This window comes from Plectropomus leopardus, chromosome 7, assembly GCF_026936395.1.
Source record: "Plectropomus leopardus strain MGB_pleo_1.0 chromosome 7, ASM2693639v1, whole genome shotgun sequence".
Taxonomy (NCBI): Eukaryota; Metazoa; Chordata; class Actinopteri; order Perciformes; family Serranidae; genus Plectropomus; species Plectropomus leopardus.
The window spans coordinates 8,510,982-8,529,137 of record NC_142182.1 but is presented as its reverse complement, the minus strand read 5'-3'; the positions used below and the strand labels follow the sequence as shown (position 1 = coordinate 8,529,137).

Genomic DNA, 18,156 nt, shown 5'->3' with positions numbered 1-18,156 from the left:
TGCGCGTGACAGACACACACACACACACACACACACACACACACATGCAGGCTGCAGATGACTGGAGTGTGTCTAAAATAAAAGCGTGTGTCTATTTCAGTCGACGCCAGTCCAGTAATAGCACAGGCGGTGAGGAGGAGGGCTGGACACAAGTTCTAATTGCAGCCTTGTCAATTGCAGCTCTCACTTTCTGCTGGTAGAAACATGCGCACACACAACCACACGCACACACACACACAGCGGGGGGTTTGTTGGCAGAGATGCCTGTATCGGATTTCAACAGTCTAGTAATAGATGCCTTGTGACTGATATGCTCTCTTACACACACACACACACACACACACACACACACACACACAGACATATGCAGAACAGACAGGTTGTGAGAAATTATGACTTTTAATTAACGTGTGTATCGGTGTGGCGTGTAATAATTTCGGACATTTGTGGTGGACAAAATGTTATCTGTCCATCTGTTCCTGACAGTTTTAATGATGATTTAACAAGAATCTCGAAATTACATTTTTATGGACCTTTGACTCGGAGCAGCTTTCATCCCGTCCTGCTTTTATTCTGCACTTTGATCTGCAATCAGTTGTTATTAGAGCGTCCTCTAAGAAAGGATAAGTAGTGAGGAATGTGAGTGAAGTGAGTGCGTGTGGAGCAGACACCAGTTAAGAACTGTTATTGATTTTCTTTCATGTGTTTGCTGAATCCAGGGCCCTGCCAAAACTGTGATTACAGTCTGCTCCACTGTTCGCATTGTGACCCTTAATCAGGGTTTGTACAAGGTGCTTGAGGTGCTTGAAGTGCTTGAATTCGACGCTTAGAAATTTAAGTCTTGGCATACTTTGAAAATCAAACATATTTTTTTAACTTGGTCCTTGTAACACACACCGAGGTAATAACAGCCCACGAATGTAATAAACCACAGAAATAAAACGTATCTCTTTTAATGTAATAATTTCACAAACGTAATAGTAGTTTCCTACTACAAGCGTAATACGTAATTTCCTGCAAATGTAATAGCTATTACATTTAGTAAAATTTGTATTTCGTTTTTAGTAGGCAACTGCTGTTATGTTTTTGGGAAATTTATAACATGTGTGGGATTATTACATTAAAAGCTGCAGATTTGTATTACGTTTGTGGGCTGTTATTATGTTGGCGGGTGTTACAGTCCTTTAAAAGTACTTGAATACAATTTAGAGGAGAGCAGAATGATATGATGAGCTATTTGATGAAGGTATTAGATAACTGTTTTACAGCTGTGGTTGCAGTTATTTGCTAATGCTGTATTAGTGCTGATCAATTGGTGACAACCGTAAATTGTTGGCACCTGAATGTTTCACTAGCCTGCAAAACACCCGCACCGGAGCAGCGTCAGCTGTTAACCCGAGTTTTTATCTGTAGTTTGGCAGCACATAAGTAGCAGTTGATAGATAATTGAGTAATCCATTAATTATCAATATCATTGCCAATTAATTTTCTGTCAGTCAACTAATTGAATAATTAGCTGATTATTTTAGCTCTATTCAGTAGACTTTTTTGTTTTTTTGCTGGGAACTTCTCTTGTGTTATTTCCACAGCTGTTTCCTGTATCTGCAGAAATGCCTTCATGCCACAGATGTGTTGTGAAATTAGTGAATTCCTAAATTTGCTTGTGTTTAGCTGATTTGCGCTGTTTTATTTAAACAACATGTCTGTGTTGTCAAAGGGAAGAAATTGTTTTCTTGTGTTTTGTCTGATTTTTATGTCAGATTATGTTACAGTGGATTAAGCTCTGTAAATGCTGGCAGCCTCTTGGTCCTCCTGACTTTCCATCGGGACTTGAGACATTAAAACAAACGCAGTATGCTTCCAAATAATCAAGTTCAGGTCTTTGCTCTCAATTTTCATTCACACTAGTCCATACCCTGGGATAAGTGCACCACAACTGCGTGCAAACCTCAGGGGAACTTTTTGCAGACAACAGACCGATATATTGGTGCATACTTTGCCAGAAATGCAAATAAACAGGCTGAAAAAAAATCTGCTTTGTAACAACATAGGTTTTAAAGAATGAAAAAATAGCGCTTTATTTCTTTTGTTCAAGCTGCAATTCCACCTTCAACCACAATGTGGGTTGCAATGTCAGAGATGCGCTGCCAGTCATTGACTACACAGGTAGAGGAAGAAGCAAGTCGACGTTATTTAAGTATTTTTATACAAATCGGGCACGGGCAGTGGGTGAATGAGACAAAGGGCTTTTTCTGTCTCTACCTATGGCAATTCTCAATGCCCATTTGCAATTTCAGATTGATTAGATAACCCATCAAAGAGGAAAATGGACGCAGACAGACCGAAGGCCAGAGTTTTATAGTTTTACAGTAGGATTTCACTGGGCCACCTTCCACTGTGTGCTCCCTGTGACCTGACGCAGATCAGCCTGTCAGGTCCAACTTTCCGCTGGACATCAAAAGTGCTGTACTGAGCGCTCTGCTGGAAGACAAAGAAATATGTTAATGTTAAAAATGGTTGGAATTCCCCTTCATGCTGAAAATCACCTTTCAGCTGGTGTTTCCATAATTTTGTCCTGTTGTCAGTTATTTTTGTATGAAGAACTTCCTGTGGACATTCACAATTTTTGCCTTTTGCCTCAGCAGTCAGTTTCTCCCTCCATCCTGTTTCCTCCAGCTCTTCTCTTCCCTTTCCACCTTTTCTCCAGCTTCTTTACCCACAACCTCTGTATCCTATGTGCTCTTCTGTTTCTCCCTGGATGGAAATGGACCCCTCCTATGAGAGGTCAAAGGTCAGGGTCAGCTACAGAATAGCAACCATGGAGCTGGTAGACTTGGTGAATTGCTCAAGGACACTTGAGTCAAGTCTTTGGGACATTAGAGGACGTTTTTTATCTTTTAAAGCTTTAGTTGTTATTTTCACCACACTGTAAAATCTGATTAGTAAATATAACCGTTAATCTCAATTTATGTTTGCTCTTTATCCGTGTTAAGTTTTCTTGAAATGTAGCTGTATGAACTTCATTTTGTGAAGTTGTTGCAACCTAAAAATGACAAGTAGAAATACCTTGTTGTTTGCAAGTTTTAGCAACTTCAGTAAACTAAGTCAGTGTGGCGTAACTTGATCATCACAATGAGGATTTAGTTAGTTACTTAGATCTTTATTACTACATGCCAAATAAAATAGGTGAATAAAATAAAGTATAAGTAAGACAAACAGGACCATAAAACCCATTGAACATATTCAGTAAACAAACATAAGTATTTCATGTCCTACCCTCTTTTTTCAATTTTATAAAAATAACTTTAAAATTTTTAACATGCATATGCCCTATTTCTGCCCCGTTATTCACCATACACACCTTAATCTAATCAAGAATTAAAAAACAAGAGCAGATCAACCTGAATAAACACACGTTCACACACAAAACAAAGAACACACCAATACAGAAAACAAAGTCACACTATCAAATGCAAGTATTTTTCATGTTTTCAGATACACATTTTATCAGTGATAAAGTTAGGAGATCTGTGAGTTCTGTTTTCTTAACATGTTTAAGAATATACAAATATGATTGACTAGTTTGCAACTAGCAGAATACAGATACATAACACAGTATACTTGGTTAGATAAGATGAGATGATATGAGATAATACTTTATTAGTCCCACAACGGGGACATTTGCATTGTTACAGCAGCAAAGATCTATCAAAGCAATGAATGTACAAGATTAAAAGAGCAAAAAGAACAATATAGAAAATATACACACCAATTAAGTGGTTCACTGAAGGTGCTAACATTTTGAGAGACTGATTTAATAAAACTTGTCATTTTTAAGTAAACATAACAATTATATAAAAAGTTTCAAAAAAATAACTTTTTTTAATATACTATTATAATAAACTATTTTAACGTACTGTACCTTATTCAAGGCAATCAGATCAACTTCTCAGTTTCTAAAGTGTGATGCTGTAGAAGTTTTATATTTGACCGTAAGGCTGTGAAAACTCTAGTTTCATTTCTGTTTTGGAAGTGCTCTGAAAGTTTGTCTTCTCTCTGTTCTTGCCTCAGGTGATCAACGTGGACGGCAGTAACAGACAGACTCTACTGGAGGACAAGCTGCCACATATCTTTGGTTTTACTCTGCTGGGTGATTACATCTACTGGACTGACTGGCAGAGACGCAGCATTGAGCGAGTCCACAAAGCCACGGCTGTACGAGAGATCATCATCGATCAGCTTCCCGATTTAATGGGGCTGAAGGCCACCAAAGTCACCGAGACGAACGGTAAGGAGGACAGGTTTCCAGCTTTAACAGCTGTAAAACATGCTGAGCTGAAAATAAGAACAAGATGTAAAATGCTGCGTGAAAAACATGTTCCCTCCTTCAATCTGTGTCCAGGTACAAACGGCTGCGCGGTGGATAACGGCGGATGCAGCCATCTGTGTTTCTGGTGTCGGCAGGCTGTCAGCTGTGCCTGTCCCATGGGGATGGAGCTCCTCTCAGACCTGCAGACTTGTGTGGTGCCTGAGGCCTTCCTGCTCTTCACCAACAGGTACGTCACCTGCCTGTCAACCTGGGATAGAGCTAAAACAACCTGCTTATTGTGCTCATGTTACTGTTCACCGGCTACAAGTACATTTTCTATTCATGTAACCCATAAACAGCACTGTGCAAAAATCTAAGGCCAACTTAAACTTTGTTATTTTTAGGTTATAATGATCATACTTATTAACTTCACTTTGCTAAAATGCAACTAGAACATGCAGGAAATATGTATATACAATAATAAAAATGCAAATATTTCAGAATTGAACAACTTCAACAGGCTAAAGGTGCAAGTATTTAGTGTGACCTCCGTTTCCACTTAGCATGTCTTAAACTCTCTTGGACAGACGGTATGAGATTTACAATACTAATCTTCTGCTGTATTTACACCAGGATGCATTCAAGACATATCCTAAGCTCAGTATAAATCGGGGTTGCAGCCTTTGTCAATTACACCTTAAAGCTACAGTATGTAACACTCTACCTATAGATATCAGAGAAGCCAGCTCACTAAATATTTTTAAAATAAAGCTAAAAATGCATCTGTTCACTGTAGCCTTTAACTAGTTCTGACTTTCTAAAACTTAATTTTTACACTTCAGATTGCTGCAGTTCTTTTAAAATGTTTTACTTTAATAGATTTTATGATTTTATTACTTATTTTATTCCTTATTGCTTATACTTAAAGCACTTATAATGTCCTTTTATGCTGAATTGCCATGCAGGCCTGTTTTTATTGTAAAGCACTTTGTGCTGTATTTTGCATGAAAGGTGCAATATAACAAAATTGTATTCTTCTTCTTCTTCTTCTTCTTCTTCTTCTTCTTCTTCTTCTTCTTCTTCTTCTTCTTATTATTATTATTATTATTATTATTATTATTATTATTATTTAAATATCAGGAAAATACTGTGGTAATGAGTTCAGCACAGGTTTTTGTTGGTGAATGAAACCAACGCTTTCTGCTGCCTCAAAGTAACAATCTGTCAACAATGCACCTGACCACACCTCTTTTTAATACCTACATGCCCATGGGCGCTCAAATGGGCACAAGTGGGTGCTAGCTATGAAAATGACACCTGCGTTGGTCTTAAACCAGCAATGACAGCTGTGCACCAATTTGCGCTGTGTGTAGGATCGGGCTCTCAAAGTCTATTTACTCAGGTTTTAAACAAATAACTACAGTGATTGTGTGCTGAGCCAAACTCAGTGTAACCTACACTCGATACAGTGCCTGAACACATCCTGTGTAGACACAGATGACAGACTGAAGCTGCCGCCGCTGCTCTGCTCACACTCCTCCCTCTGTGTAGACACTGTGTTACATTGTGTTATTATAGCTAACTTTTAACACCAGTAAGTCAAAAGTGGTTTTGTTTCTTTAAATCATTGTCTCATTGTTTTGAGCCGGTGTCGCGGCCATTTCGACTCTCAAAACTGATCAAGTTTGGACTTCACCGTCTCAACTTTTGACTAATGTCCTTCCTTTTTATGACTCTGAACAGCCATGAATGCATGTAATAACTGAATGGATTTGTGTTGGTGAGGTCCTAACTGGCATTAAATTTGCAAAATGCTATCTTTTTCCACAGGGACAACATCAGGAGTATTTCTTTGGGTACCAACAGCAACGATGTGGCCATCCCTCTGACGGGAGTCAAAGAGGCCTCTGCTCTGGACTTTGACGTCTCTGAAAGGAGAATCTACTGGACAGACATACAGGCCAAGGTGGGCTGCTCTGTGGAGATGTACTGGAGCCTGAGTAGGATTTTATGTTGTGTCAGAAACAGTTTGATTTATGAAACTCTAAATTACCCTTTGAAACCTGAGCTAATTATTTTGATTTCTTTTCAAATATGGGGAGAAACCAATGAGCAACTTAACAAGACATGGTCCAAAAACAAGCAAAAAAATTTGGTTAAAAAGTTACAAGAAAATTTCCTGAAAATAAGCACAAAAACACATCAAATCAACAAAAAAGTGCTGGAATTTACTTTTAAAACATACTAATTTTATTATATTTTTTGTAACAAAATTTTAAATAGAAAATAATTATAAAAACAGTTTTCTTGGTTAACATTTTTTTTGATCATTTTCTAATAATTCTGTATTTTTAAAGTAGTTTTTAGGTAATTTTATTGTCCCCTTTTACTAATTTCTTGCAATTTGTTGGACATTTCTTGCTAAATTGGACATCGCCTTTCTTCTCCATGTTTATGAAAGAAATCAAACCAGTTTGCTCAGTTTTCAGAGGGGCATATAGCTTGTGAAATGAATCTGAAGTCATCACGAGAAAACTGATGAGTCGGGTTCTATATGTGTATTTCTATGAAAAGCATGTAACATGATTCAGTCAGAATACACATTGTGGGCACTTTATTGTTTATTTGACCTAATATGACCTATTTTTGTTTTTTTTTTTCATTTCTTAAAATTGAATCGTACTCTCTCCTCTTTGTCTGTCTCTCAGACAATCAGCAGAGCGTATATGAACGGCAGCTCTGTAGAACACGTCATAGAGTTCGGGCTGGACTACCCAGAAGGCATGGCAGTTGACTGGATGGGTCGTAACATCTACTGGGCCGATACAGGCACAAACCGCATCGAGGTGGCCCGGCTGGACGGCCAGTACCGGCAGGTTCTCGTCTGTAAGGATCTTGACAACCCGCGCTCTCTGGACAACCCACGATCACTGGCACTGGACCCGGCCAATGGGTGAGAACAGGAACTACACCATTTGATAAGATATATTGGTCGAATTTTCTAAATTGTGCCAAATCTACAGCCTGGTTGTTGATCTTTAGACATATATTGTTTATTTGATAGGGACAATGCAAATGAACAATTTCAGCCTGTTACAAACAAGCTGTAGTAACTGATGTTTCACATATGGAGATTATTATTATCTCTTGTTACGCCTTTAGTAAAGAAAAAAATAGAAGATGTCAAGCTAACAAGGTTGCAGTAACGTACATACAATAGCAGTTATGGTAAAAAGAATACAAAAAGGTGGATAATTTCATCAAGATACCAGAGCTAAAACATATACTTAGAGACAACAAAGACTGAAAGACACAAAAGTAAGACATAAAGGTTAAGAAGAGTTACAACACTCAACTATAAGATATTATAAAATAGTTAAAAATGCTCGTATTTTTCTCATAATTTTATTTCGGCTGGTAGCGTGCTCCACATTTGAAAGCCTTTTATGGAAAAAGCTGACTTTTGCCGACTGCTGTGCCTATGTTGTTCTTACCACTATTCTGCCTGCTAGTAAATTGGCATAAAATATTCATTGCTAAGTTTTGAAGGCATTTAAAAAAACAGTTTTAGGGATGGGAATTTTAGAAAATTATCAAAGCTGAGCAAATTGTACTCCTTCAGTATGTGACAGTGTTTTTTTTATTATCAATTATTTGTAAAGGGATAAATCACCCAAAAATGAAAATTCATACATCTACTCACCCTCATGAAGTTTTATCGTCCACAAAACACTCCCGGAGGTTCATGGGGAAAAGGTGTTGCACTCATCTCCCAAACAAGTAAAGCAAACGGTGACCAGGATTCAAATGTTTAAAAAATACATAATAAAACCACAAAATGTCTCCCTACTGCTCCTCTGCAGTAATCCAAGTGACTTAAAACCCCAGCGTGCCAAGTTTTTTTGAGAAACGCCATTATTTACATGTTTCCCGAAAGACTCCCACACACACACACACACACAGTAATTTGGATTACTTCAGCCGAGCAGTGTGGAAACATTTTATTACGTATTTTTTTAATGTTTGAATCCTGGTCACCATTTGCTTCAACTGTTTTGGAGATGAGTGCAACGTCTTTTCCCTGCGAAACTCCGGCAGTGTTTTGTGTACTATAGAACTTCACCCGACTTCCCACCGGCACGAGGATGAGTAGAAAATGACTGAACTTTCATTTTTGGGTGAACTATCCCTTTAAGGATTGGTTCTTCAAAGCTGCAATAAAAATGGCTTGACTACAATTAAGCCTGTTGCATCACATATTTCAGCCTGTTCCCTATTATTATTATTATTATTATTTTCTGACATGCTTTTACTGTTCCAACATGAATTATAATAATAACTTTAGTTATATAGAACCTTTAAAAACAGAGTTTACAAAGTGCTTTGACAAATAAGGCAAAGTAGTGGCAAGACGGGTTTCTTGCAGAGGTAACATAACTAAAGGCCAGTCAAATTTTTAGGTAGGAATAAACGAGAGAGAAACAATTACAAAACAAAAATAAGAACAGAAAACCATACTAATAAGAGCGAATATAATTCAGAGAAAATTAGCAGTGAGCACGGAAATAATAGTACTAATGATAGAATTAAACTGAATAAATTAAGAGACAAACTAAAATAAAATAATTAAAACAGACAAATTAATATAGACAACATCACATAAAAGCAAGTTAAGAAAAAAGGGTTTTAAGAAGTGATTTAAACAAGTGCATAAAGTGCACTGTATGGCATAACAAAGCTGTGGACTCTGCGTTATCGGAGCAGCTCTGTGGAGGTGATTCACCGTCAGACACCTGTATTAAGTCGGAGGTTTGCATCATTCAAGGGTGTGAGTTGGTGCCAATGACTTCATGTAGCGTGCCTCTTCACTCTGTCTGAGGTAGTGAGAGTGTAGTGATGTCATTGCGTTGGTATGAAGGTACAACTGCCGGCGTCCCGCCTCTTTTCACCCATAACCTCCAGCTGAGAGGGATGATGCTATTAAACCTGTTTGTTAATCACTGTTCATCTCAGGCCAAACCACCCCGAGACACTCTGATTGGCCCCTGTGTGTGTGTGTGTGTGTGTGTGTGTGTGTGTGTGTGTGTGTGTGTGTGTGTGTGTGTGTGTGTGTGTGTGTGTGTGTGTGTGTGTGTGTGTGTTTGTGGGTGTTGAGCACCTGTGCCAGCGTGTCAGATTCCCAAACACATGTCACTCACTTGGTGGTATCTTGATGATGTCATGGTGCAGAGCTGTCGGCACGCACGCCTGGAGGCATCTGATGTCATTTAATGATCACATACACACGCTCACACATTAATAAAGACGACAGCAAAGATGTCCTCCTTTATTTGAACTTAATAAAAACAACTGCTACAAAGTGGAAACAGGTTCTCAGTCTGGAATAGATGATCTAATTATATAAATATTTTATCAGGGAAAAAAGTAAGATTTTGCTTTGTGTGTAAGTAGGTCTGTAAAGGAGATTTAGAACATGTAGTGTATTTTGAGGAGCTATTTGATTAGTTTGTATTTGTATTTTTGTGGCTTGTAAATATTTAGGGCAGTCCCGAATACCATTTTCTGGGCTCTGGAGCTTCGCCATTACTCATTGGCGAATAATTGGAGCTTTGATTGGTTGAGTGGGGACGCCTTGTCTCCAGAGCTTCACCGTAAGGTGAGTGAGGGGGAGACCGTGCACTTCACAGATGAGGGAGGTGAGGGAGAGATGGGATCTCGTCCCCCGGCAGTTTAAGCGTTTCAGTTAAGAGAGAAAGACACCGTGCGCCACGGAGCTTCAGTTTTACATGAGAGCGAGCCCGGTGTCCCTCTGACTGCTTTCATCGGTTGTGACACTTTATAGTTAGTAAATTAAAAAAAAACACACAATTATCACATTACTGTAATGGACAGATTATAAAGTAAATCGTAAACCATGTGCATGAGACCCAAACCCATACAAAATGGCTTTTTTTGTTTGTGTTTTTTAGAATTATTTATGTATTTTTCATATAATTTTTATTGTAATTTTGAATTATTACAACTGGAAGTGATTTACTGTGTACAACAATCTTTGTCCAGTGTTCTAAGTTAGTGTGTTAAATTTCATTGTGCTTCTGAAATCATAAGTTTCCTCATTATGGAAGATAAAACTCACCTGCTCGGTGCCTCACGTGTTTATGTTCTGGTCCTGCTTGCACAGAAACAGAAATGGCTCGACTTAGCCAATAAACCTGTTAATAATTGTTGGGTAAAATGATTATTCCTGTCACTGAGTGTGTGTTAGGCACAGCAGCAGGATCACAAACACTAAAGTGGCATTTGTCCTTTGCAAAAAAAAAAAAAAATATCCAAATGTCTAAATTGAAAAAACAATGCCTAAATAATGAATTTCCAAATAGTCAAATATTTCAATTCAGTCCTATAAATATTCTTTTTGTAAATACTTTTTATCACTGTAAATAAAATAGCACTTGAAGCCGTTTTAGTAAAAGGAAGAAACTTTTTTTGTTGATCTTGTTTTCTCCTGTGTCACACGTGTAAGGAGCTTAGGTTAGGAGCCTGTCTTTGTTTAGCTTTTTCTTGTGTTAGGTAAGTTTGGGGTTTTAAGAGAATTTTTGTTTATTATCTTGGGCACTGCTCGTGTCTGAAGCTGAGTAAACTGCAACCTTTTGTTTTTGATGATTTTGGTGTTGCTGTCATTTTGTGGGAGTGGGAGACTCACACAGCATACTATGTCCAGGTTATCTCCAGATCCCAATAATTGATGTCCCAGGTTGTAACAGTGTTTTGTCTCCACAGCTACATGTACTGGACAGAGTGGGGCGGCCGACCTCGTATAGCCAGAGCCTACATGGATGGCAGCACCATCTCAACCCTGGTGGATAAAGTGGGCCGAGCCAACGGACTGACCATCGACTATATCGACCACCGACTCTACTGGACCGACCTGGACACGTGCATGATCGAAAGCACCAACATGCAAGGTTTGGACACAGTGGCACAACAACATCCACAAGCATCCAAATATTCTCTGTGCATCAATAGGCCTATGACTCATTTCTCTCCAGAAAAAAAAATGTACACCAAAATAATTCAAACACATGCAAAGTGCTCGGAGCTGCTTGTGATTTTTGGGTAACGCACTCAAATTCAAATAATCAAATAATTGGTAGCAGAATGTATTTATTTCAGTCATGGTTCCTACCCTTTGAAACCCGAGCAAATTGGTACAATTTCTTTTAAAAAATTGGGCCAACAAGCAGCTTAATAAGAAATCGCCCAAAAACAGCAAGAAATTATTAAAAAAAAAAAAAATCACAAGAAAATTAGTGTCTTTATTTGCTTATTTGTATATTTGTCTGTGTTAGATTAATCTCTAAACTGTTTGATTTATGTGAGATTTTCTCTTCACATTCTGACACCGAACAAAATGATAAAACGTATTGATTTTGGAGACTTCATGACCTTTCCTCTGGTGCCACCATCAGGCCAACTCTCAACAGTCATCTGAGCGAATCACCTGACTGTGCACTGCTACGTTTTACATATGCTGCCACCTATATCCTAAATTATTATCAGCACCAGTTATTCTTGTGATGTTTTTACACACAAAAAACAAATAAAACACAACAACATGACAAAACAGAAAGCCAGACTGGACAGATACAACCAAAAAGGGACAAACTTAGGACAAAACCAAAAGACCTAGGGTACCTTTTGCTGGATTACATCCGTCACAGATACGTTTGTTAATCTTTTCTGTAAAATATTCTTGAGATGTTTTTGATACTCATCATACCTTGTGCAGGTCTTCAGAGGGAGATCATCGTCGACGACCTCCCTCACCCCTTCGGTCTGACTCAGTACAGAGACTTTATCTACTGGACGGATTTTAACCTGCGCAGTATTGAACGGGCGGACAAACGCAGTGGACTCAACCGCACTGTGGTGCTGCAGGTATGGAACATGTTGAATTTATGGGTCAAGTTTCATCAAGCATAATGTTTGATTTTTACTATTATTGTGCTCCTAATAAGTTCCTTTAGAGACTTTCATTAAAATCTGGGGAAGACCCTCAATACTTACTGTGTTAATACTTTGTGTGTTAAAAGCATTAACACTTTAATCACAATGTTATTCAGGTCCATACATAAAGAGTTTTTTTCTTTTTTTTCATGGTGTTGTGTGTTGTTATCTTAAAGAAGCTGTACTGCGCTGAGGTGTAAAGCTGGTATTATATGAAACTGTAAGACTTGAGGAATCCAGTGATACTATGTCATGAACATTTCTCAAGAAGGGTGCCAAATAATGCTCCAAAGTCAGGCTAAATTTTGGTGATGAAAAAACAGCATGACCATTTCACAGGGGTCCCTCGACCTCTGACCTCCAGATATCTGAATGAAAATGGGTTCTGTGGATACCCACGAGTGTCCCTTTCCAGAGAAGCCCACTTACGCTCGTCCCATGCAGTTTTTTCCCCTTTTTTTGATTCCTAATAAAGACAGTCTGGTAAGATTTGCTTTACCTTGTCTATATGGACTTCAGAACTGTTTTGTAATGCAAAATAATGGAATTGAACATGATTGAAATTCCATGATTTATCGCAATTTTTAAAAAATATCAATCTTTGACGGCCCTAACTTTTGGCTTTAAAATGATGACTAAATATTGGCTTAAAGTATCAGTTTTCCAGAGACACTGAGCCTTTTCCCCCGTTACATCACTGTGTCCTCAGGGCCAGCTGGAGCTGATGCTGGATATCCTGGTGTTCCACTCCTCGCGTCAGGAGGGCACCAACGAGTGCTCCCAGAACAACGGCAACTGTGCCCATCTTTGCCTGGCTACGCCTGCTGGTGCCCAGTGCCGCTGTGCCTCCCACTACACTCTGAACCCTGACGGACGAAACTGCAGCTGTAAGTACAGACAGCAAACGCAAGTGTGTTTGGGAATGTAACGCCACTGGGTTGAATCCATGGACTCACTGGCTGTAGGATGGAAAACAAACATCTGCCCTTTATAGGTTTAGTTGGGGTGTTGTTAAACAAGGCAAACATATATAATGGTGTTCTAACATAGTAGTCGGTGTAGAAAGCCCCAGAAATTACGTTTTTCTGTAGGCTGATGTAGAAGTTAGCTTCACCCTGGTTCCCTCGTCGAAAAGCCTATGGGATTTTTCCATTTGGTTTTGGATTATTGCAGAAATAAGCTCTGTGGTAAATAAGCGTTTATGATTCTCAAGTTTCGTTCGGCAAGATAATCTTCAGAATTGAACACAACTTTTAGGATTTTTCAAGCTTAGATGTAATCACCAGAAGCAAAAAGGTAATGTAAGGCTAAAAACAAACTACACTACATGATTCGACCTGAGCAAATTGGTTTAGTTTCTATTAAAAAAAATTGGGAAGAGGGTGACGAGCAATTAAACCAGAAATTGCCCAAAAAATAGCAAGAAATTTGTAAAAAGTTACAGGAAAATTACTTGGAAAAAAGCAAATAAAAAAAGACAGAAAAGTTTATATATATATAACATAATTTTAAATATATATTTAGGAGAATTACATATATAGTTCTCTGGACATTTCCCCCTGTTTTTGATAATATTAAATTAATCCCACCACAGTTTATTTCAGATTATTTCCTCGCCACCTTTTGCAAATTTTTTGCAGTTTGCAGGACACTTCGCCACCACAAGGAGGCTGTTAAGCCGTGTTTAACCCGGTGACGTGACCTCATACGTCTCAGTCTTATAAACACGATACCTCAAGAACATCTTGAGAACATCTCGCTTGGTACTTTTTTCTAAATCTCCGTCACTATGTGAAGCCAGATCTGTTTCCTCACTTTATAGCGCTGTGTGTGAAACAACAACTAATTCTGGCCATGCAAGATTAATGGGAATCAACTCTGTTTTGCAGCCAGCCTCAGATGGTTATTAGATGAACTGCAGGTTGTTGTTTTTTTTGTTTTTTTGTTTTTTTGTTTTTTTGTTTTTTTGTTTTTTTGTTTTTGTAGTCCCTGAGGTTGGTTGTGGCTTTGTTGGGAGTCAAGAACAAATGGAACAGAAATGACTGAAGTAAAAGGTTAAAGGATTAACATCAGTTGCTTCATGCTTCAATATGAGCACAAACACACACACACACACACACACACACACACACACACACACACACACACACACACACACACAGACTGTGGAATCCAGCATACTTGTGTTGTTTTCAAAAAGTCCGTCTACACTTCCTCAGCTCTTGAGACCGTTATTCAGAGCGGTTTCAGCTGTTCTGATGAAATGATGTGTGTTTTTGTGTGTTTTGACCCTGCGTGTTTGTGTTTCACAATACGCATTGCACAAACTTCAGCCTTCCTGTGAACACTCTGTGTGCTCACTCCTTCTCTTCATCCCTCCATCCTCCCTGTCTGCAGCTCCCTCCAGTTTCCTGCTCTTCAGTCAGAAGGCCAGTATCAGCAGGATGGTGTTGGGAGAGCAGAGTCCTGACATCATACTGCCTATCCACGTCCTGAGGAACGTCCGAGCTGTCAACTACGACCCGCTGGACCGGCTGGTCTACTGGCTGGACGGACGACAGAACATACGCAGGGCCAGAGACGATGGAGCGATGGTACAAATCACCCTGATACACACACTGACTGCATTTGATACTTGAATGCTTAAAGGTAGTCATGGATGCTAACATGCCAGATCTGCAACATGTGTGTCTTTGAGCTTCTGGAAACAGATATTTCGATTGTAAATTGATTAACTCCGTCATGTATACACCTCAGTCGGATTTTAACTGGCGTTCTCCACATGTTCCTAGTTGCCGTTGCACTGCTGTGGAAGAGACCACAGCAAAACATATTTTAGCCACCTAAAAAAAAAAAAAACACTGTAAAGTTTACACTATATTTGAATATTTGCTCCTCTTTACCTTCCACAATAACTGTAAGAGGCAGCGGTAGACTAGCAACTCTGCCTCTGTTTTTGATATAACAGCTTCAAATGCTCATCATTAAGGGCTGTCTAAAGGCAAGGTAAACTGGTGAAAATATTCACAATACAGCGTAAACTTAAAAAGATAATGACTTTTTTAGATGGCTTAAAACTAATGAATGAAGGAAGAGTTTTCTTAGAGCCGTTTCATATTCGCAGGCTGACATAACGCAGCAATATTCCACCTAGAAGTTATTGTAAATAAACAGCTGTGATTGTGTTTCGATCTATAGCAACTTGCTGAAAGTAGGCATATTGTCACCATCCGCGGTGGAGCCGGACATACTTCCATCAATAAAAAAGTCCAATCGAGCTATAACTGACTTATGTAAACAAAATGAATGATGTTTCGATCCAACTTGAAGTTAAAGGAAAACTGTAAGCAGCTTCACAGAAAGATTAACTCTGTAGTTTTATGCAGACAAATAGACCTGCTGCAGTAGTGAGACAGGGAGCAGTTTGTAAATCTTCACGACTAAATATCAGAGAGTCAAATGTTGAACTGATGACTTCGCTGTGTTTGCCTCCAGTCCTCCATGATAGTGAGCAGCAGTGTTCAGCCAGTGGACAACCAGCTTCATGACCTGAGCCTGGACCCCTACAGCCGCCACATTTACTGGACCTGTGAGACCACGAACACCATCAGTGTCCAGAGGATGGACGGACATACCGTGGGCGTGGTCCTGAAAGATGACACGGACAAGCCACGGGCCATCGTGGTTAATGCGGAGAAAGGGTGAGCTCACTGTTCCCCACAATATAAGTCACAGGAACATCATTTTTACCTTGTGTGAGAAAGAAAATGAGTGATGAACTGTGAACTGACTGCAGTATCTCTGTCTTCGTGTCCCCCTGTGCAGGTACATGTATTTCACCACAGTGCAGGAGCGCTCAGCGAAGATCGAAGGAGCCAGTCTGGACGGGACAGAGAGAGAGTCTCTGTTCACCACTGGTCTGATCAGACCAGTAGCTCTGGCTCTGGACAACAAACTGGGAAAACTGTTCTGGGTTGATGCTGACCTCAAACGCATCGAGAGCAGCGACCTGACAGGTGAGCCACTGTATACGGAAAAAAAGTCAAAAATACTTTGATTAAATGAATGACGAGCAGCACTACCACATATATTAGATATACTGTATATACAAACGGCATGATGACACTATTGATTTAAATAAACAATTCAAATTCATTTGGATTATTAATTAATTTCAATAATTGAGAAGAAAACTTCCTGTAATGGTTTGGTTTCCTCTCTTCTATTGACACGAATAGTGCATCCGACTCCTCGTCTTTTTTGTACCTGACTCAGAATTATGTCTTTGAATCAGATTTGGCTGTTCGATATGAGTATTCGACGATTTGTCTCGTTTTCCGTATAGAGTTTTAAAGTTTGTACAGTGTTCAGTGGGACGTTCAGCATGACAGCGGCATCCACGTAATATAGTAAACAAGCTAGGAATCCCAAATGTATAACATTTTTTGCTGACACTAGATATTAAACAAAAGCCAGAGACTGCAACGTATTAACTTTCCATGAGCTGTAATCTCACTTCTGTGCAGAAGAGCGGTCTCTCTCTCCCTCCGTGCCAAGTATCTCCTCCGTGCTGCTACAGGAGCAGCTGCTTGAATCAAAGAGTAGCGTGAAAGTCAAGAGCATTCACTCTGCAGCAAAATCAGGAGACCAACTGATGATTTGAGTATCCAACTTTTAAAGGGCAGTCCCACTTTTTTTGTCCATCATAACAAGTTAGCTAACCAGTAACAAGTGAGAGCTTTTGTTATTACGGCTTTTCTGTCTCAAGGAGCCTACCGGTACGTTCTAATCAGAGACAGAGACATGACAGGGCCGTCTGAATAACTGAATTTAGAGATAGAGAAATCAAGATAAAGAGACTTTATTGTCCACCTCAGTGGAAAATTGTCTTCGGCTTCTCTCAAACACAGAAAACACATGTAACAATACACCATAAAAACACACAAATGTACAATATACAAGATATAATAGTGCAAACAGGCCGATAGGAGCAATAAATTACATAAAGATAAATAAATAATAAAAGAGAGCACAACTTATAACATAGTTTTCCCTATTACAGTTATTCTGTGTTCATTACGGTTGTTACAGTATAAGATAACTGGTTAAGATAAGATAAGAAAGATGGGGGGTGTGAGACAGGACATAAACATTAGTTTAGGAATTGTTTCTTAGAAACATAGAATTTTTCCCATCTTGTAAACTTAACACAGGACAAGAAGTTACAATATTTTAATGTAAAGAGGCCCCAGACTCCCATGACCTATTCATAGTCACATTGAAAACGTGACCAAAAACAGACATTCACTGAAGCTATTCCACAATGACTGATATTATTTGTTGAACTGAGACCAAAGTACACAGACAGACATAAACTGCAGCGCTGTTTTATCTTTGTATGGGCTGAAAAGATTCTGTCAGTGACGCTGTTCATGTACAAACAAAACCTCTGTGCCGTCTCAATCGGTATTTATTTACTTTGGCTCACCCAGTCACAGCTGTAGATATTCAAACAGTATCTGTAAGTAACAAATGTCAACACCAAAATGTCAAAGATATGTCTGGTTGGAATCATTTGACCTCATGCAAGAACATTTTTATAATCCTATTCAAAACTTTTCTTCTGTGTGATTTGCTTGTATGAAGTTCTTGGTTTCACCAAAATAACATGTTATAAATCACTTGTTTTGACTTGATGAGTTCCACCTGCTCATGAGGAGATGCACATTTTGTAAAATTTCAACATTTGCATTATCAAATAGCCTTAACTCTTTGAAATATGAGCAAATTGACTGTATTTATTTCAAAAACACTGAAAGAAGGCAATGAACAACTTAGGG

At 38.9% G+C, this 18,156-nt stretch overlaps 1 protein-coding gene across 2 annotated transcripts in view; it reads left to right on the top strand.

The window, feature by feature from the left end:
• The window catches only part of lrp5 (low density lipoprotein receptor-related protein 5), a 94,256-nt gene that overhangs the window by 65,234 nt on the left and 10,866 nt on the right, over nt 1–18,156 (top strand). For both annotated transcript variants that reach the window (XM_088079788.1, XM_042495472.2), the window contains exons 12-21: nt 4,072–4,288; nt 4,403–4,556; nt 6,140–6,275; nt 7,018–7,262; nt 11,090–11,274; nt 12,099–12,247; nt 13,026–13,203; nt 14,714–14,910; nt 15,812–16,017; nt 16,142–16,332. In XM_088079788.1, coding sequence (XP_087935914.1) covers nt 4,072–4,288; nt 4,403–4,556; nt 6,140–6,275; nt 7,018–7,262; nt 11,090–11,274; nt 12,099–12,247; nt 13,026–13,203; nt 14,714–14,910; nt 15,812–16,017; nt 16,142–16,332 — 1,858 coding nt within the window. The remainder of the gene's footprint in view (nt 1–4,071; nt 4,289–4,402; nt 4,557–6,139; nt 6,276–7,017; nt 7,263–11,089; nt 11,275–12,098; nt 12,248–13,025; nt 13,204–14,713; nt 14,911–15,811; nt 16,018–16,141; nt 16,333–18,156) is intronic.